At 43.4% G+C, this 21,598-nt stretch overlaps 1 protein-coding gene across 3 annotated transcripts in view; it reads right to left on the bottom strand.

Annotated features, from left to right (window-relative positions):
* RALGAPA2 (Ral GTPase activating protein catalytic subunit alpha 2) overlaps nt 1–21,598 on the bottom strand; it is a 323,658-nt gene that overhangs the window by 99,577 nt on the left and 202,483 nt on the right. For all 3 annotated transcript variants that reach the window (XM_083175921.1, XM_083175922.1, XM_083175923.1), the window contains 7 exons: nt 20,462–20,530; nt 19,149–19,286; nt 18,296–18,479; nt 15,739–16,507; nt 14,383–14,454; nt 5,134–5,257; nt 1,002–1,157 (listed from right to left, as the gene is read on the bottom strand). In XM_083175921.1, coding sequence (XP_083032047.1) covers nt 1,002–1,157; nt 5,134–5,257; nt 14,383–14,454; nt 15,739–16,507; nt 18,296–18,479; nt 19,149–19,286; nt 20,462–20,530 — 1,512 coding nt within the window. The remainder of the gene's footprint in view (nt 1–1,001; nt 1,158–5,133; nt 5,258–14,382; nt 14,455–15,738; nt 16,508–18,295; nt 18,480–19,148; nt 19,287–20,461; nt 20,531–21,598) is intronic.

Below are 21,598 nucleotides of genomic sequence, written 5' to 3'. Positions count from 1 at the left end.
GCCTAGGCAACAAATTCCAATTTTTATTTTGTGTGCATTTAACCCTAAGCATATATTTCTTACCAGGTCAACTGAGACTATGTTGCCAATAGGAATTGCATTTGGGTTTCTGATTTTAAACTGGCTGCTCTTAGTCCACAACAAATCGGTGTATTAGTCAGCCACAAAAAATATACTCACCTTTGGGATAACGCCTATCAAGATAACCATTATTTTTATGTTCTACATTAGATATATATTATTCAACTACTTTTGCGCTTATATTTGACCTAAATACCGTTGGTTTACCACATATGAAGAGAAATGACATGCTCACTTTAATAATCACTTCTTGGTTAAAAAAAAAAAAATTCTCCTCTGCCAGGGGACTTACAAGGAGTTGCTGAGTGTATGGGGGGGCTAATGTGCTCATGCAGCAGTCATAGTGATTACAGAAAATCACAGTCCTTGCCAAGAAACTTTTTAGTGGTCCCGTGCAGTTGAGCTGCAGTGACAAATGTAAAAATATCCAGGGGATTCGATTACCGTAACTATCTGTGGCAGGAGTCTCATACAGGATGCAAAAGGCTGGCAACTATGTAGATATCTAAACTTTCAGTTTGGACACGCACCATAGGGAATAGCGGCACAACATTGAATACACCCCTTAGACGAGTAAAAAAGACTAAACCCATACAAAATCTTGGTCATTTATAAATGCAACCCAGATATAAATTGCAAGAGCAGAAGCCCAAGCCAGTTCCTAGCTACAATAACCTTAACTTGTTACAATAACCTGAAATAAACATATATATATATATATATATATATATATATATATATATATATATATAATATATATATGTATAAGTTGTAACATGAAAGAAAATACCAAATGAAGCCATGACAGGTTCTGTGGATGGAAAGCAGAGACAGGGTTTTACAACCCCAAACATTGAACAAGAACTGTTGAACTTCCCCACACTCCAATGGTAAATGTCAGAGTCCTACTAAAACATTACCTTTTTGGTAAGTGAATCATCAGAATCTGATAACATCCGTGTAGAAACATGAAAAATTACTTCAACAGTAGAGGTAGCATAGTAAGGTGCAGATTGCCCCGTGCTTCCATTTCTTTGTAGACCACCCATAAACCCACAATGAGTGGAAAGGTCAACCTGTATTCAGGAAAAACCAAACAAAAGAAAAATAAACAAACTGCAGGCACATGAATAAATGTATGTAGTTACACTTTCATCTGTATGAGAAAAGCATTAATAAGAATGTATAATGAACATAAACCCTAAATATAATATTTCCCCAACAATCAATGGAAATGTTAAACAGATATCCACATACATAGGTATTTTACTAGTAAATCATTACCCAGATATCAACCCACCCTCCAAGTAAAAAGTACTGTAGGTGCACATGTTCCTTACCTCACATTGCAGTTTATGTTACCAAAGCCCAGAATGACCAGTGCCCTCTACGCGAGCCCTCAAGGGGCTTTGTTGCGCTCACCATGCTGTCTTAGACCGGCCGGTCTGGATCCCGACTGTCGGAACCATATACCACACCCCCCAGCGGGTGCCGGACAGTCATTTACCCGACGTCGGGATCCCGACTGTTAAAACGCCGACAGCCAGGTTCCCGACGGCCACCGGCTATTCTCCCTCGTGTGGGTCCACGACCCCCATAGAGGGAAAATAGAATAGGAGGTGAGCGTAGCGATCCACTGTGCCCGCAGCGTGGCGAGCCCGCAAGGGGCTTTGTTGCGCTCGCCATGCTGTCTGAATCTGGCCAGTCAGGATCCCGATGTTGGGTAAATGACTGTCAAGATCCCGACTGTCGGAACCATACACCACACCCCAGCCAGCTAGCTTGTGAAGTAGTAAGAGCATGGACTAGTTAGAAGTCAAATGTGTTGAATGAGCGGAGACAATTTCAATAAACCTCTGCTAAGAAAATGAGCCATTAGACAGACCATGGGAGGATACAGGTCTCCCAAAAGGAATGTCCAAGGCATCAGCCAGCGCATTACTCTTCCCTCTTAGCTATTGTGCTGTGGATGATGCTGCTGCGGCATAGCAGGATAGGGGGCGGGGCCTTGGGAGAACTGTAGGCTCTTGGTGTGAGCGAAAGGGAATCCGAGGATTTGGTGGTCACACACACTGCACCATTCATAGTTCCACCACTAAAAAGCCCACTTCTGTTCTGATAACTTTGGAAAGGGATATGAGGAACACTAGATACTATGTCTTAAAATGGCCATACATCTACAGATCGATTGTCAGATTGGGCTGGTTGGAACAAAAACCTGATAATGGATGAGAGAAAATGACAGTTGACCGTTTTGAAATGCTGGAAAACTGCCAAAAACTGTCATTCAGATATTACCAGGTTTTTGTTCCAACCAGCCCAATCTGACAATCAATCTGTAGATGTATGGCCAGCTTAACGGTGGACATATATATCTGATCTGTCTTTGAGGTTCTGAAGCACTGTCTGGTTGTAAGTAGATTTTAGTGCTACACATTGATTTGCAGAAATATTAGAAATGTTACAAATACTCTCTGGCAAGGTTCCGTCAAATCAGGAACCTGCATTTTGTAAAGCAAATAATATTTAGACGGCATCAAATTTGTGTTTCCTTTTAAAAACTGCTTTAAAAATACACTCATGGGGCCTACACACAGGGAGATGTGCTGCAAGAGCGTTCTGAGCTAGATCGCTAAGCACACAGCGCTGCATAGCGATGTGCCGTTAAGCAATCTATCAGGGCCAGTGTTCTCCACATAGCGGATGTCAGCATAATACTGAAGAGAGGCTTGGAGCGCACGCTGTAATCGTCCCAGCCTCTTTGTCACTACTATTATCGCCCTCCACTTACTATTGGGCAATTCCTAAACACGTGTCACGCTACCATGGTTATAGATGAATGTTTGAGGAAGCGTTCCATGGACACCTGACTTCTGTCCAATAGCGCTCTCCTTGATCTAATGTGTCCTTTTTATGTTTGGTTCAGTTTTTGTCATTTTTAACATCATAATACATTTGAGATATTGCCTTTCCTTTTTGTTGCCTTCTATTGTTCTCTGAAAACGAAAATTATATTTGTAATAACCAATGAGATGTCTTTCAGCACACAGGTGCTTCATGTCAGATAATTGAATGCAGGTATAAATACCCCCACTGCACAAAGAGCAGCATATCCTTGAAAAAGCTGCCCCTAGAGGCAGTGAAACGCGTTGGAAGCTGCTCCCTCTCACAGCCCCTCACTGCCATTGGTACTTTGTATGCACCAGGATCCAACCAGCCGTCTCCAATCCCTATTGTTGGAAACTTATTTGTCCGGGACACTGTCACCTTGTTTTCCACATCCATCGTGATTCCTATCCAGGAGGAAAATCCATCTACCTCCTCCCTTCAAACGGAGAAAACAGCTTGCTACAGCAGTCCTATATGGATACAAATCTCCAAAGGGATACACAGTGGTAACTATACCTTCATCTATTTCTGTACTATCAAATCCAGTGGAAAACCCCTAACACTCCCAGTCCAAAAGGACTTCATCGTTCCATTCAGGACTGTACTTAGACGGCATAAATAGGAGCGGATCCTATTCACCTTTATTCCCATTACATCGGCATTTATTGAGGGCCTTGAGAGGTTTTATTTCCCCCATATTATATGGTACCATTTTATTGTTCTAATGTATATATGAATTATGTTTATTATATTTGCTATTAAATGTTTTTCATTTTGAATATTTTCTCATTGGTAAGCGCTACTTTATTTCTCCAGTATTTCTCCACTGAGAACACTGGCCCTGACCCCAGTGACTAATTAGATTTATCCAGTGTGCTCTATATGAATCGCCCGGTGATATCGATGTGTGGGGCCGTGCAACGCTATGGCCCCTACGCACAGAGCGATGTAGGGTCATTTTTTTTGCGATCTAGTGACATAGTTTAGAAAATTTCTATAAATTGCTACGGGTGTAGGCCCCATTAGACTCATCAGAATCTCGCCAGATCTCACAGGCTACACAAATCCCTAAATACCCTCAACATGACACATGTATATAAAGCTAAACAGAAAAGCCAACACATGTTCCGTTCTATTTAAAGATATTTGTCAAAAAAAGCAAAGAAAAAGGTACTTGTGAGTTATCTGGGCGCCCGATTTCTAAATCGGGTCGGATCGGGCACATCGCATCGCATGCGACCATCGGATGCGATGCGATGCGATGACCCGATTTTTCCATAGGAATCAATGTTAAAATGGACTGAGTCCATTTTAACATGGAATTCAATGGGAAAAAGGGGTCCTTTTCATACCCCTACTATCCAAGTGGGCATGGAGTTGGATATAAACCTGTGGCGAGCGTAGCGAGCCACCGAGCCCGAAGCGTGGCGAGCGTAGCGAGCCCCGCGAGGGGACACAGAATACCGTCCCCTCGCGGGGCTCGCTTCGCTCGCCACGCTTCGGGCTCGGTGGCTCGCTACGCTCGCCACAGGTTTATATCCAACTCCATGCCCACTTGGATAGTAGGGGTATGAAAAGGACCCCTTTTTCCCATTGAATTCCATGTTAAAATGGACTCCGTCAATTTTAACATTGATTCCTATGGAAAAATCGGGTCATCGCATCGCATCTGATTGTATGCCTTAACTTAAGGCATACAATCAAAAAATCGGGCGCCCAGATAACTCATAAGTACCAAGAAAAATGTATCAAATTTAAGCACCTTGATGTAAAATATGTAGAGCTGCACATTTACGTATAAAGAACCTACTTTACAGTATATGTTTATATACTGCAAATACAATATGTACACACACAAACACACATATACTTGTTCTCTGTGTGGAACTATTATTATTCCGATGTCTTACTAAACCTTTATAGAAAAGAACATTTTAAAAAAAAGGTTAGATACAGTACAGTACTTTTTATTTTATCTTAGGTTTTATAGTTAAATAGCCGCAATCAATAATATTTTCGATCCTTCCAGTCCACAATGTCACTAGCGCAGAAATAAATATAGACCCATTAACTCTTTGGTAAACAAACACATACTGTAATAATTAAGTGAAGGTAATGCACTTTATGACTGCTGAATTTAATAGTAAGATAATTCTCAATTACCTCCCACCCGAGTCCTGCTACAAAATCTTCATAGGCTTTGCTTCCGCCGCTGTTGGAAAGTATGGAACACTTATCTTCCTGGCCCTCAGCAATGTAAAACACAGCAATCTTGTGGGTTTCTCGACTGGGGAAGGAAAACAAATGGCAATTAAACATGCACATTTCCAGATAACAGTTTTTAGTTGTGAAAACAGGTCATGTTGTTTAGTTGATGCATCATTGATGTGTAATACAAAGCTTTTCAGAATGGGTCTATGATCTGATGGCATTGATAACTGGCCAATGTAATATAAAAGGATATGAAATATTGGGGCAGATGTATTAAGCTTTAACAAGAGATAAATCCAAGGGTGATAAGGAGAGATAAACATCCAGCCAATCACCTGCTAACTGCCATGTTACAGGCTGTGTTTGAAAAAAGTCAGTTAGCAGGTGATTGGCTGGATGTTTCCTTATCACCCTTGGATTTATCTCTTGTTAAGGCTTAATACATCTGCCCCATTGTCTGTACAACACCGTGATATACTGCAACACACCTCAAGTCAACCTCAATATAACCAGTGTTTAAACCACTCAATGCCAACCGAATTATTAATTGAAAGCTCTTAAACAAAAAAATAAACAAAATGGCTTGATACTGTAACTGTCTTAATTCTAATTTCAATTTGAAGAGTGCACTTTCATATATGGAATAATTATTTAGTTACAATAATAAACAAAACCCAAACTGAATATGTGCCAGAAATAAAACTTGCAGTCATATGAAGAGACGGATGGCTATAATGAGACAGCTGTGAGACTCAATTGATAATTGCTCCAACACGCTTATTTTTTTCATGCAGCCAATGTAAATCTATAAATTGCCGGCAGGGCCGGCGCCACCACTAGGCAAACCTAGGCATTTGCCTAGGGCGCCGGCCACTGGAGGGCGGAAAATGCCGCCCGGGTACCTGACCTAGCTACGGCGCTGTCTATTTAAACCTGCGGCGGAGGCAGCGGGGGTCCCTGCAGTCTATTAAAAATCACGAGCGCTATCCGCCGGGCTATGCGGAAGCGCTTCTAGTGTGAAAACTCTGGCAGCCAATCAGCGTGCTGCCAGTGTTTTCACACTAGAAGCGCTTCCGCATAGCCCGGCGGATAGCGCTCATGATTTTTAATAGACTGCAGGGACCCCCGCTGCCTCCGCCGCCAGATTTAGACAGCGCCGAACGCCAGGTACCGTACCCCCCCCCCCCCCCCGGCACCGGGGCGCCCCCAGCCCGACTCGCCTGGGGCGCTCCGGTGCCTTGCACCGGCCCTGATTGCCGGTGTTTGTCTACCTCAATAGCCTTCCAATTAGATTATCACTGGGAGTCTCCTCACCTAATTCAATTTCTCTCTTCGTGGTATTAATCAACGTGTCTATTTAACAACTCTATGCCTCAGGGCTTCGGGGTGTAACATCACTTAGAACATTTTTGTATGAGAAATGATTTGCTGTGCAAGATTATTATGCATTTACCAATGGCATTTACATTATACCATGATAAGTGTTTAGTTCTATATTTACGACCACACCGGAAAACAAGTCATGTAGGTCAAGAGTAGTAATGGATAGGGACAATGGATAATTATCCTTCTTCAACATATTTCTTGGGACATGTACCCGATAAAAACTTTCAATACAGAGTACTTTATACAGCTGTTATTTATTACTCTCATTTTAGTTTACTTCCAATATCTGTATCTACACATATAATAAATTATTATTTCTGCGACTGATGAGTACGGTTTTTAGGATATATAAGATGGAGATCTGTTCCAAACCGATCAGACCCTTAAGGTGCTTTGGGAAGAGGTGAAAGTCGCAGGGCGCAAGGTCGGGGCTGTACGATGGGTGTGGTAGAACCTGCTTGAACTGCAGGCGCTGCAATCCTCTTCCAAAAAATGTGGTCCTGGTCATTCATATAAGTGGATAAGGCAACCAAACGATCAACCTTTTTAAAAAAAAAAAATCTGGCATTACCACTGACCTGCGACCCCAAAAGTCAGAGAGTCACTGACATACAGATGGAGCAGCTCCCGTCTTGATCGAATCACCAACCGCGCGCCCCGTTCCGACGAACCCTCCCCTGCCCGCTGCAGCTTTCCCCCTCCCCATTTTCCTGAAGCGGAGAGAGGCAGGGAAAGCGCTCCCTGCCGCCGTGTTGATGGGTATATGCATGCGTATGAGAGGCTTGCGCGTCTCTGCCAGCGATCGCAAGGTAAGGGAATCTGGCAATTCCCAGCACTGGCTAAGAGGCGCTCAATCTGTAAAACAGCAAATGAGACAAAACATATTCTACAGCAGACAATTATCCAAAAAAGCTTAATAACCCTTTTACACCACACATCAAATTACTGGATTAAGCAGTTCAACCCGGTAATTTGTTTAGTAAAAGGGTCAACCGAGATTTGTGACCCAGGTTGATATTTAACAATATAGAAATACCCGTGTAATTCAGCAAATTACCGGGTTGACATTTTTAACCGGTAATTTGCTGCTCAATTTAAAAGGGGTCAGACGGCACCCGGCAAATTAACCCGGAACTCAAAATGTCGTATAATTGCAGGTCTAATATAAGTGACCATAGACTCAGGAGGAACACGATTGAGGATACACCCTTTGTGACTACAGTAATTCATTATTTACCAGACAAAGAGAAGCACAAGTTCCTAAAATTCCTAATTCTAGATATATTGCAGGAATGGTACAGCTAAACACATCACTGAGATGAAGAAGATACATATTATTTAATATTTGTCATTTTAAAATGATGGCACAAACTGCTAGCAGTGGGTTAATAAAATTATACTTATAAACAAGTGAAACATAACAATGCAGCAAATTGATTTTGAAATAATTTAATCAGTTCAGTGATAGTCATTGGTTTTAAGTAAGCTGCAAGAACAACATGAATCATTGTTACTCTGTGGTATAATCTTAGCCATACGCCAAATTCTTCATCTGTAGATGAAATCCTATTGTCAGGGCCGGATTTAACAATAAGGCGGCAGGTGGAGCTGCAGCTCCAGACCTCCCCTGAATATAGGCCCACAGGATCCACTGCAATCAGCGAGGATAGAAAAACAAATTCCTGTCAGCACCAGCTGCTGTCTGAAGCTCAGCACAGTCTATCACCAATCAGCAAATGCATAACATCTGCATCCCCGTTGGGCTCCTCAATCCCGCCCCCTCACACACAGATGTCTGGTGCTCAAATACATTCACCCAAAGCCACTCCCACATACTCACCACAGTCTAAAGCTGGCCATACATCTACAGATCGATTGTCAGATTGGGCTGGTTGGAACAAAATCCTGGTAATGGATGAGAGCAAATGACAGTTGACCATTTGCTTTGAAATGCTGGAAAGCTGCCAAAAACTGTAATTCAGAAATTACCAGGTTTTTGTTCCAACCAGCCCAATCTGACAATCGATCTGTAGATGTATGGCCACCTTACGGTCCCATCCCAATTCCCTGTTCATTCATCCGCAGCTCAGCCCATTCAGTCCCCCTGTCCACCACTTTCATCCAGTGCTGCACTGACGTGTCTGGATTCTGAGTAATGGGGAAGCAAAAGAATTGTCAAAGGATCTGCGGGAATACTGTGTATTGCCCCCTTTAACATCAATGACCGCTTAAAGTCTTTTGTGGCAGTTGTGGATGAGGCTCTTTATTTTCTCAGATGGTAAAGCAGCCCATTCTTCTTGGCAAAAGGCCTCCAGTTCCTGTAAATTCTTGTGCTGTTTGTGATGTTTTAGTTGGGGATTATATTGCAATATATGTTTTTAGTATCTTTTAGTACACTTTTGTGTCACTAGGTTGCTTCAGGCCTTATACCCCGTTTATAGGATGCCGACAAGGGACAAATCATGTTACTAACATGGATGATCAGGCGCAGGGTAACCCAAATGACAACTCCGTGGTTAAACTCAGTGTCGGGTATCCATGACAACCGGGACACGTCACCAGCAAGGATGGACCGGAAGTGAGGGTGATGACTTTCGGTGATGGCTGTGTTCTGAACATAACATAAATGATACAGTCCGCATTGTGAAAGCTTCTGCTTACACACAGATGTGGTAGCACTTCCTAAACATTAAATAATGAAGTGCAGCGCCCGACTTACTATAAGGAAGACATTTTGTTTCATTACTTTTTTCCGTGATTACTTTTTTAATGAATAAATAATACAATGCAAATCCTGTTATTGACAACTACAGTAGATTTTATTTTTAAAATTATATCTGGATATGACTTTAAAAAAAACACCCTCTTTTACATCTGGTACTTCATGTTACATGGACATGTATGCATGTAATGGATTGGATTTGATTCATGTGCGCCTTAAAATGTAATTCCTCTTAAGCATACAGTCGTTGGATAAAAATATTCCAATTCATGTATAAGCCAATGAAATAGCCAATTCTGATTAGACTTTATATTTAGAATCACTTATTTTATTTCTGTCCTTGGCTTTTATTAGTACTGGATGGCTCTGAAAATCCCCGGTTTTTCTATTCACAAACTCCTTTGTACGGAGCAGGTGCATTTGTGTTTTCCATCAAGGAGTTTACAGGCAGTAACCCTTGGCTGTCCTTCCCAGAGTTACCACTGACTTGGACCTAATGTTATTTTCACCCCATGTAGTAAGCAGTCCCTAAAACCTCCATTACCAAGTACATAATGCCCAGGAGGCTATGACACAATACATCTCCAGGATATGGCTTTGCATGACTGAGAGAACCCAAGTCACATATATAACTGTTTAGTTATTCATTGAAATGATTCAATTCTTACACAGATTTGAGGATAAGACAGTGATTTATGACTAATGTAATATCCTCACTGTAGTGAACATGCAGCAATGGTTGAAATAATGCCAAGCCATTAAAAGTCTAAAAGGACTAATTAACTGTGCATGAAAAGAAAGTTTGCTTAACTGCATTCTAATGCGGGCAGGGCGCCATCAGCTGTGAAAATGAAATAAAGGCCAGATATGAAAGTTTCCCTAGCCTGGCAAATTCCGTATTGAAGCTGCTGTTTTTCAGCTGGTGTACACAAAACGAAACCTATCTCCCTTGGCACGCCGTCATCATGAATAGTGCATGATGATCCTGGCGTGGGCTAAGAATAATCAATGCATCCTTTGAGGAAAAGCTGAAAATGGAGAGTGCAGGACCAATCCTTTATAATACGGAGCTGGGTGGTTTTAACTGGGTGGGATGTCGTAATATTCTTCTTAGGACAACCAAAAATAACAAACGCAAACCCAAAAACAAAGACAAAGACTATAGCAATCCAGGTATATTATACAGGTTGAGTATCCGGTATCCGGACATCCCTTATCCGAATTATTCCAAAAACCGTGGTTTTTGGAATCATTCGAATTTTTTTTATGTTTTTTAACCCCTAACCCTCTTTTCATACTTACCAAGTCCCCGGGCGTCCACAGCAGGCCTCCGGCATCTTCTCCAGGGTCTCCAGCGGTCCCAGGAATGCATTGCGCGAGTGTTCGCGCGCGCCGGTGACGTCACCGGTGCGCGCGCACACTTGCGCAATGCATTCCTGGGACCGCTGGAGACCAGGAGAAGATGCCGGAGGCCTGCTGTGGACGCCCGGGGACTGCGCGGACGCCGAGGGACGCCCGGGGACCATCAGGGGACAGGTAAGTATGGCTGCAAATCCCTGGCCAGAGCACTCATCTGTTGTTATTACCAGCAGGTGAGCGAGGGGGTGGATGGCTTTTCATTGCGTCCTGCTTTGGAAAGTTGTCCACCTCCGGGAAATTTGTTAAAATGGGCGAAAATCGCTCAGTGTTTACGTGATTTTTAGCCCAGCATTTTTCCCCATAATCACTGGGCAAAATCGCCCAGTGTGTATGGACCTTAAGAAAGGTGGATAGAAACAGTCAAGTGAATGAAGGAATCTCACACGCTTGGCTCAATATGCATATTACCGTTTTGGGTCTTACAGTATTTTGTACCAATTTTTAGTATACGTCATAGAAAGTTTGGTACCTGTGTAGTTTCACAATACACGATGAATACATGTGAAGTAATCCGCGTCCGCTCGCCACGCTTTGGGCTCCCCACACTTTCTAGAATCAACTCCACACCGTCGTGGATAGTGGGGGTATAAACAGGTTCGGGAGGACGCATAACGCGTCCCCTCGCCACGCTTCGGGCTGGCGTGGATAGTAGGGGTTTGAAATGGAGGCATTTGCCAGTATGAAACATGGAGCATTGGCAAATGCCTCCTTTTTTGTGCATGAGACGTACTTGCGGCCGCACCCCCCTTTTGTGCAGGAGACGCACGCGTTACCGAACCCCTAACCCTGTCAGCAAGGTTCCGTACCCTGCCGCAATACTTACTGAGAATCTCAAGCGTCTGAGATGCTCCTGCGTCTCAGACAGATGGAGCGCCTCTCTGCCGGCGCCCGCATGATCCCCTCTCCGCCGGCATCCGCTAGCGGAGAGGAGATCATGCGGGCGCTGGCGCTGTGTGAGAGGCGCTTAGTAGACTTGTCAGGGATGCCGGGGACAGAGCTGCAGCTCCCATGGACAGTACGGTGACTACGCTAACTACGCAGGGCTGCTGCGGAGACACTACGCTAGGCAGCCGTTGGGCTATGCAGACAACATACCTTAGGCTGCCGCCGTGAAACTAAACAACGCAGCGTTGGGCTACGCTAATAACGTAGCTTCAAACGTAGCATAAGCTGCCGCCGTGAAACTACACAAGTACCGAAAGTTTGTACGGCAATGGACAGGTAACTCATTTAGGGGTATTCAATGCTGCAGCGAGCGGCCGGCGAGGCGGTTAAACAGCAAGGATTGCAGAAAACCAGCGATCCTCGCTGTTTAACCCCCGCGCCGGCCGCTCGCTCTATTCAACGTTCTGGGGAAATCCTCGCCGTCGCTGTTTTTAGCCGCGAGTCTCGCTGCTTCTGGAGCCGCATACGCCAATTCCCCCTCGCACAAAAAACGGAGCGAGGGGGAATTGGCGTATGCGGAGGATGTGTTGAATACTGTCAGGGTGAGTGGTGACAGCGAGCAGGAAGCCCTGCTCGCTGTCACCACTCGCAAACAGCATTGAATACCTGCCATTGACTCAAACAACTAAAGAATTTAGCATAGAGTTGAATGCATAAGTCTTTTGAAGCAACATTCATACAACATACAATTAAAATATCAGCTGAAAATAAGTACATAAAACATATCCTTTTAGTGGGAGAAGAAGTAGAGAATACAGTGGGTAAAGTACCATTTACAGATGTCTGTTTTTGCTGCAAGTTTTGCATCTGACTTCGCTTGTATATGAAAATACATTTAGACATGAATAGGACATAAAATGTAAGCATTATTTCATTGCATTCTTGCTGCTTGGATGATTTCTTCCTGTGTAATGACTTATGAGAGCGCTGGAGGTTTCCATGCTTTCAGCATGACTTCTCATAACAGCCCGTTTGTCCTGAAATTATTTCTATTTAATGTCTAGAGACAATTCCCCCTGCTGCTTCTGTTAAACCACTGAAGCCTGGTACCCAGCAGCTGGTGGCGAAACTTTTCTTGAGTCACCACGGCTGGCAACAAAAGACATGTTAAAAATAATAAATGTATGGATGGCAGAGAATTACAGGGACATGAATGTCATCTAGGGGAGCCTGTTGACATACGCTGCAGGATAGAGCCAAAGTAGCCCTCAGAGACTGGATTTATCACCTGTATTTCGGTTGTAACCACTTCATTTTACAGTGCAGTTTGAATGAAAACTTGTTTCTTTTTATTCTATGAGCTTCCGGCTGGGATTTTGCTGTGGTTACTTGTTACCTTTTCCTACTGTAAATCCACAATTTCTCTGTGACCTATTTCAGTCTAATTTAAAAGCGGCCGAGTGATACACAACCCAGCGAGGTACTAGACACTAGTGTTTCAGGGTCAGCGTGAAGATGTGGCTTGTACTTGGTGATATTCTAGTGGGCAAGGTCACCTTTATGATTAGGAAAAAGCACTAAGAAGCGAAGTTTAGGCACTAAGGGGTAAGATTACAGCAATGCAATCTGTAAAAGACAAACTACGGATGCTCTTGTTTATATGCTATATGGATGTAACCTCATACGCGGAGTCATGATAAATAGCCCCTTTTGGTGTGCTAGGTCTTAGGCGTCTCGGGCAAGTCAAGTGTCTTTCTTGCGCAAATGTGCATAAATAAAACAACTGGCAGCGACCACACATTGCGAGATTGCACTGAACAACTAGATGGTGACATTTGTACATCGGTGTGTGACCGAGTGTAAATATGTGCAAGTGCTGCCTACACTAAGGGGCAGATTAGAACCTGTTTGCACAGGTAGGAATTCAGCCCCATCCCCGATGGTGAGGGTCTGTTCATGCGTGATAATACACATGTGCTAACCCCCACAGCGAGTGCCTTTGGCAATTTTTGGGAGCATCCAGCAGGGCGGCGTTAACCTAAATAGCAAATATATGCAGCCTAGGGAAGTAGGTCTGAATCCGGCCTAAATTCTGCAGTGCTTTATATGTTTGTAAAACCAATTCCGGTGCTGTCTTTACAGTTACTCCTCTCGAAGCGTTTCGTGCTGTATGGCATATAGTCGCTAGGTGAATGAGGACACATCTGTAAAGCTACTGATACGACAACAGCATGCACATGTGCACAAATGCAGGAGGACATTAAGGTCACGCACATTACAGAATACTACAATAGAGACAGAAGAACGGATTATTCATGGACTATGACCAAAGAGGTAAAATATCTTGCACAGGTGAATCTAAAAGGAGTAATGTAGGGTACACACCAGGGCGACCCGCTCACGATGCACATCGTGAGCGGGTCGTCAGTGTCTCGTCCGACCCGCTCACGGTGACGCGCGGGGGGGGGGGGGGGGGCACGACCCGCTCACGATGTGCACCGTGAGCGGGTCTGATCCGATGGCGACCCGCACCCGGCTGTATGGTCGTCATTGAGATCCTACCTGCAGCAGGTAGGATCTCAATAACGACCGACCGACCAGCGGGACCGCGCATCGGATCGGTATCGGTCCACACCAGGACAGAAAAGGGCCCAATCAGCACACAATCTACATCCAATTGGTCGGAATTGGATCTAGATTGAGGGGATCGGGCCCTAGTCGTCCTGGTGTGTACCCAGCATAAGTTTCATAAGTAAGAAAATATATTGCGATGGGAATGTGCCCCTTACCACTGTCGGGAATCCAGATTTTTAAGTTCTCGTAATAACTTGGAATTCTTCTTTAGTAGATGGAAATTTTTCCTGTAGAAAGACACGAGTTAAATCTCTGTCCTATATAGCATCAAATCAACATTACTAGGGTGCTGTAACCTAAAAGTAATGGCAATGAACAAACTATAACAGAGGTAATGCAGAGAGATTGCTATGCCAGCTTGCCCATTTTGCAAAGAACTCTACATCAGACCAAGCCGGTCTAAGGCATAAAATGGAAGTAGAAGTTTGCTGTAACAATTCAAGTGTTGCCACAACTTGCCACAAAGTTGCTTGTCCTAGTGCAAAGTTACTGACATTGGCGGGAGAAACTGTGAATATTGTGTGTTTTCACCTGAAAGTGTTATTTGGTTATTTTTGGAGAGGCTGCTCTGTAATTGAAGTGACCGAGAAGAAAAACTTGGGCCAAAAAATCAGGGTAAATCCCTTTTGTTTGCCCTTAATAGAATAGTGCACCCTTGCATCCCCTATGCTGGGAGCATGTGCCAGAAGAACAAGGTGGGCAATTTGGCACTGGGGCAGAATGCAAGAGTATTACAGGTGTACTGAGAAGCTGGAGCTGCAAATTAGAAATGGTAAGACCCCACTATTTAACCCAGGGATGGTCGACATATCCATGAAGACATACTGAATGTCAACATGGTCACGGTCAACAAGTCATACCATACCCATATGCTATGCAAAAACTTGACACCGCAACTTTCAAGCCAGAATTCTAAAATCAGATATATTGTGTGTATTGAAAATAATAACAGTATACTGGATATGCTATTGAGAGTTATTCATTCTATCAGTGGTGTCCAGCAGTACATACAGTATATGCCAACAGAAGATATTAACAGAAGATATTAACTTAGAGCAAAACGCTTTTTTCTTATTCAGGTCAAGTCACAACTTTTGCACACTAGCCGATTTTGAATATCTCAATTTAAATGTTTTCACTCCGCCCCAATGCGCACACACTATGTATTTTCAGTGTCTCTCACAAGTACATCAAACACATGTAACATTTCTGAAAGAGGGAATGACACTTTAGAATAGGGTCTGCATACAATACATATAAGGAAGAAAGGAGATGTTCCCATAAAACGGAAATGTAAGTATTCAAGCAGCTATGAAAAAAAAAAGTTATGTACAGTAGCAACATCTGCCTAGTAGCTCACATGCCACATTTACTGGTGCTTCATTTGCAGCAGATATGCATACTGTATCTCATCCATATCAAGCGATGAAGTACGGGTACAAATTGGACACTTATCTACATGATTGCAGCTGCCTTACAGTCAAACAGAAATGACAGGGCCTTGGACATACCTTCTCTCCCATGAGTTCATCCCCAAATCATTCAACAGAAGTCTACAGAAATAGAAGGGTGCTTGGGGCTCAGCAGTGCTGGGTTCTTCCTGATATGAAACCTTAATGCTGGGGTCGCTGTTCCAGCTCTCTGTGTGATAGGCCTCATTGGCCCTCTGTCTTGTGATTGCCTCTATGATCTGCTCCTCTTGCTCTTTGCTCATTCCAACAGGAGGTAATGCAGGTTCATTCAGCTTAAGCTCTGGATGTTGTAGGCACTCTGGATTTATGCTGCCAAGTTTTTCCAACAATGTGTCTAGGGCGTCCAGTCCGTCTACTTCTAATAAATCTGGTTGTTCCACATTTGGACCATTGCTATCATGTTGCCCTGTTTGCAGTGGTCTTTCCTTAGTAGCAATTGAGGGGCATTCTAGAGGTCCATACATGATGCCACCGTCCCAAGAGTACTTCCCTGAGATATCTCTAACTATTATCCGTACATCGCCGGGCACCACTGTTGGGTCCCTCCCGAGAGAGTTTTCTGAAGGGATTTGCAGGTAAGAAATAAGAGCACTATCGTTAAATACAAAAAGCTGCAGGTTAGGACTTCTGAACAAATCATTGGAAAGTTCTGATGCCTCAACAAATGGGTTATCATGGTTCTCACTGATCAAACTGTGCAATATAGCAGGGCCACCACTCAGGGGATAGTGCCCCAGATGATTGACGAGTTGTGTCATAACCATACGCGCAGTTAGCGGAATAAGCTCCAGGTTCCGCCTTTTTTTCCCTAGAGTAGTGAAAACAATATTTTAGGTATATAACGGTTTTTACTATTGATAATATTAATATACTTTTAACAGTCAAAAAAAACATGGAACCACAATTCCTATAATGCAATGGGGCTTATTTCATTAAAAGTCAAACAATTGGCTGTTTCCATTGGTTGCTTTGAGTTACAGTACACAGTCCCATTCTACTAAAATAGGCATTCCAAACATAGGTCCTTAAAGTACACTACGTTTAAGTGATATCTAGGATTCAACAGTGATGGGTAATTCAAAATAACTGAAGTAGTGACTAAGGGGGTTATTCTGGTTGATTCGCAGCCTTGCAAATCCACCAAACCCCACCAGGCGAATGTCCGCCCCCCCTCGCAGCGCGGGTTCACCCGCACAGGCTGCAAACAGATCTTTAGCATAAACATCCATTCGTATGCCATGGGTAACCTAAACAACTTTCGATGGTCGCCGACCATGGAAAGATGTGGAAGGTACACGCATATAAAAGTGACTTTCAAGTCACTTCCATATGCGTGCACCCTGGGACGGATATGGGCGGGCAGCTGACATCCGGTGACGGCAGCTGCCAGCCCTCCGCAACCGTGTCACTGCCTCATTACCATGAGAATGCCCAGCATTCTCATGGGAAGGCCCATGGAACGCTTGGCATTCCCATATGGTGATGGGGCAGCCCGGGTCCCCCCGCCCTTCTCCCCCCCCACACGCTGTCTAGGGTGCGTGCACCCAGCTAACCAAAGGTTTGCCATGGGTGCACGCACCCTACGTCTGCACATGCGCAGAAACAACGCGCAACGATGCACGGAGGACCAAATGGATAAGAATAACCCCCTAAGTCACCTGTGCTCAAGCATGGATATCACCAAGACCTGGACTGTTAATGTGCCTTGAGGACCAAGGTTGGAGGGTCGTTTACGAGAGTGTATCATCTGGATGACACAGTCTACATGATAATAGGTCTACAGTGTAAAGGTAAACAGTCAATAGGTGGACATCATATGGTTGACATGCAATTAGGTCGACAGGTTTAAAAGGTTGACATGACAAATGGTTTTCAAAAGTTATTTGGTGTTTTTTTACTTGTGGCAAGCAAGTCTGAGAGGATACATGTTTCCACTGGGGGGAGGTCACATATGATAAAGCATACACAAAAAAAATAAAAGCAACCTTGTGTTGATCATATCTGGGTTTACCATTATCATGTCAACCTATCTCACGGTCTGCCTTTAGTCGACCATATTGGGTAGACCTAATGACTGCTCTCTGGACACTTTAGATCTTCAGTAACACTCCACTACTACAGAAGCCCCACTTCATGGGCAATGTCACACTGTATGTGGATTCCGTACTAGACATTCATTTTTAAACATCAAAAACATTTCTCGCGTCCACTGTCTGATAAGACTGTTTACTGCAGAGACCAGAACACTGATATCGCTTACAGCGGCTCAAAAGCACTCTTGATTATTTTGTGCAATTTTCATTATGTTAAATTTGTTTTACAAACCCATCAACATTCTAAATGTTTACTATAATTGTCTGTAACCACCGTAAATAAAAACAAAAGCACATTTCTATAAATTTAGACAGAAAAGTACTAGATGTACTAAATTAGTTCTCTTTTCAGAGAAAAGATTTTAAGTAATTTCTGTAAGCGCAGTGTAATGTGTTTATTTCGATATTGGAGAAGTACAGAGTATTCCCCTCTCCCAAATGCTCACTGGTAACATTCAGTACTTATGGGAAAACAGAAAGGACTCCACCTGACAAATGCTCACCTTCTGCCACCGTTAGGAGATTACTGAAATCAGAAGTGGAGAAGGGAGGTGGGGGTTCTGAAGTTTTCACGTTCCCCAGCGGCAGAAAGGGATCATAATCCATGGAGGAAAGGTCAGCCAGGCTTAAGATATACTGGCTTTGTTGAGTGTACGTGTTGGAGCCGCAAACACAGCAGTGCAAAACCTTATAGTGATAACAACAACAGTATTAATAATAAACAAGAAAAAAAATACACGCTAAGCATTTTAGACTTTGGTAAAAAGTATAATAACAACAGTCATTATGCTACTTAAATATGCTACAATACAGAACATAAATATAAATGTACTAGTAAACAAAACTCCGGTAGGCAAAAAAAACCTATATTTTTCAGTTACAAAATCTTTGCACATATCAAAGTAATGGGGCGTAAACCCTGGGGGACTTTGAGCTGAAAGTCGCTCAGTTTACTCGTTTGAGCCGCTATCAGCTCGAAAGCCGCCCAGTGTGTACGGGGCAGCGATGACCGCTGATGCACGCAGCCGCATCATTGCTGGCCACTGCTGCTCATAGCGTCCTGCTATGGAATGTCATCCACCTACGGGACAAACGCAAAAACGGGCGAAAAACCACTCCTTGTGTATGCACTGAGCGTTTTACAGCCCAACGCTTTCCCCCATCATTGGTCAGCATACAGACCCAGTGTGTATGGACCTTTATTTTGCAAATCTCCACCTGACCTGTGCAACGAAAATGTATAGATAACCTACAAATATCTATACAATGTCCCTGTCCAGAGAAGACGTGCTTAGTACAGGTGTGCGTGACTTATCTTCACTATGCCACAGAATGGCAAATAGACAACTTACATACCCTGTAAATGTAGTCAAGCAGGGAAGGTTTGGGTAAATGCGTCTCTTCGAGGGGAAATGTGGATATAGGTTCTAGCAATGTCTGCAGAGGAAGGGCCATGCACCAGTCCAGCAGGCACAGCAACAGAGACACTATGAACTGTGTAATAAGAACAATAATTCCAGTTTAGATACACATGTACAATTACATGGTGCTGAGAACACATCGATTCATTTCCATCTTAAAATGTGCAGTATTATGGCCCTTATTCAGATCTGATCGCAGTACAAATTTGTTCGGAAAATGGGCAAAACCATGTGCACTGCAGGTGGGGCAGATGTAACATGTGCAGAGAGAGTTAAATTTGGGTGGGGTGTGTTGAAACTGAAATCTTAATTGCAGTGTAAAAATAAAGCAGACAGTATTTACCCTGCACAGAAACAAAATAACTCACACAAATCTAACTCTCTCTGCACATGTTACATCTGCCCCACCTGCAGTGCACATGGTTTTGCCCATTTTCCAAACAAATTTGTACTGCGATCAGATCTGAATAAGGGCCTATATCAGCAAAACGGACAGAGATAGTGCAAACAGTGCACTAACAAGCATGGGATTGTACTTGATAGGTAAGATCATTAGCAATTACTGAGCGCTTTACATGGGGAGATCTTTCTTGATCCCGTGTCTATAGGTGTTGTACGCCGCTGATATATAATAAGTCGTATACACTGATGTTTTGGGGGGACCACTAAGTGGTAAAGGTGCTAACAATGGCAGTAATTAGTGACCCTATTTCAAGGGATCAACAGGAGTCCAGGTGAGTTGCTGTTTGCTGCTGTGGGGAATGGATGCCACGAGTAAGGTCCACGGAAGGACCAAAACATTGTCTGTAAACAGCACCCTGCCCCTTTAACATAATAAGGGATCACTGTGACTGCTTGAAATTGGTGAGCGCTCTGTTTTACACTGAACATGCGTTTAAACCATTTGCTGGAAGGATCTATCTAATGGTGTCATTTTGCTCCCACCTATTTCCAGATTTTTGTTCCCACCAGATAAATTGGACAGATAAAGCTGTAAGTGTGTACCAGCTTTACAGGCTATTCCCCCACCACAGGTACATACATACTGTATATAGCAGTGACATCACTACTGCCCAAAAATATGAGGTGGTCTTTTATTGGTTACTTTACCAAATAGCGATTTGTGTGTGTGACATTTTCCTAGTTCAAAAGTTAAGTGTTGTAAATGAATCCTATCAATGTAAATTGCTCATTAGATAGAGTAATGTGACATTCTGTCACATATGGCATGACATACAGAAAAATTACCTTTTTATCTGTCTCCACTGAAGAATTTTCTGCACTTGGGAGAAGGAATGAAATAGTTGCCACCAGAATCTAAGAGTAAACATTTCATATAAGCACCATGTATATATTATAGTAATAACAATTATTTTATTTCTATAGACATTTCCTCCAATATAACTCAAGGCAATAAACTAAAAGCATTATGTCATCACTAGTTGGCACAAAAGTCTAAAGGCCCATACACACTTGACGATTTTCACCTGAAAATCGTTCAAAACAGCCGTTTTGAGCGATTTTCAATTGAAAATTGCCTAGTGTGTACGCCCCACAGATTGCCTCCTAGCGATGATGCGCGCTCCCGCATCATCGCTAGCGAGGTCCCACGTCGGCTGGTTTTACCAGCATGCCAGCGATGATGGATGGTTTTTTATCCATCATCGCTGTATGTGTACGCTGCACGGGCTGAAAGATTAACCACTTTCAGCCCGTGTGCCGCCCCGCCGCCTCCCCCTGCTCCCTCCCCCCTCCCCCTGCTCCCAGCACGGAGACGGAGCAGGGGGGAAAAGAGTGACTCACTGCCGTCTGCCAGCAGCCGCAGCAAGCCCGCCGCCACGCAGCAGCTCTCGGTCCCCCCTGTCACCGTGACCTGTCCTCCTCTGTCAGCACTCGGTGCCGGCGGCTTCACTGCCACCAATGCAAGGTGTCCCAATTTTTATATATATATATATATATATATATATATATCACCACTGACACCAATGCAAGGCTTCCTAATATTAATATATATATATATTATATATGTGTGTGTATACTGTATATATATTATATATATATATATATATATCGATATATATCTATATATAGATATATATATATTGATATATATCTATATATCGATATATATCGATATATCGATATATATCGATATATATCGATATATAGATATATATATATATATATGTATATATAGATTCGGTATGGAATCCCGGGGGTTGGAATCCCGACCGCCGAAATCCCAACAAAGGGGGGGGACGTGGATTGACCCCCCTTGCGGGCTCGCCACGCAGCGGGCCCAGTGCCTCGCTATGCTCGGCGCGCTAATTTATTCTCCCTCTATGGGTGTCGTGGTTTCAGGATTTCGGTGGTCGGGATTTCAGC

This window comes from Crinia signifera, chromosome 3 (genome assembly GCF_055691185.1).
Source record: "Crinia signifera chromosome 3, ASM5569118v1, whole genome shotgun sequence".
Taxonomy (NCBI): domain Eukaryota; kingdom Metazoa; phylum Chordata; class Amphibia; order Anura; family Myobatrachidae; genus Crinia; species Crinia signifera.
The sequence above is the reverse complement of the archived record's forward strand: the minus strand, read 5'-3'. Positions and strand labels throughout refer to the sequence as shown.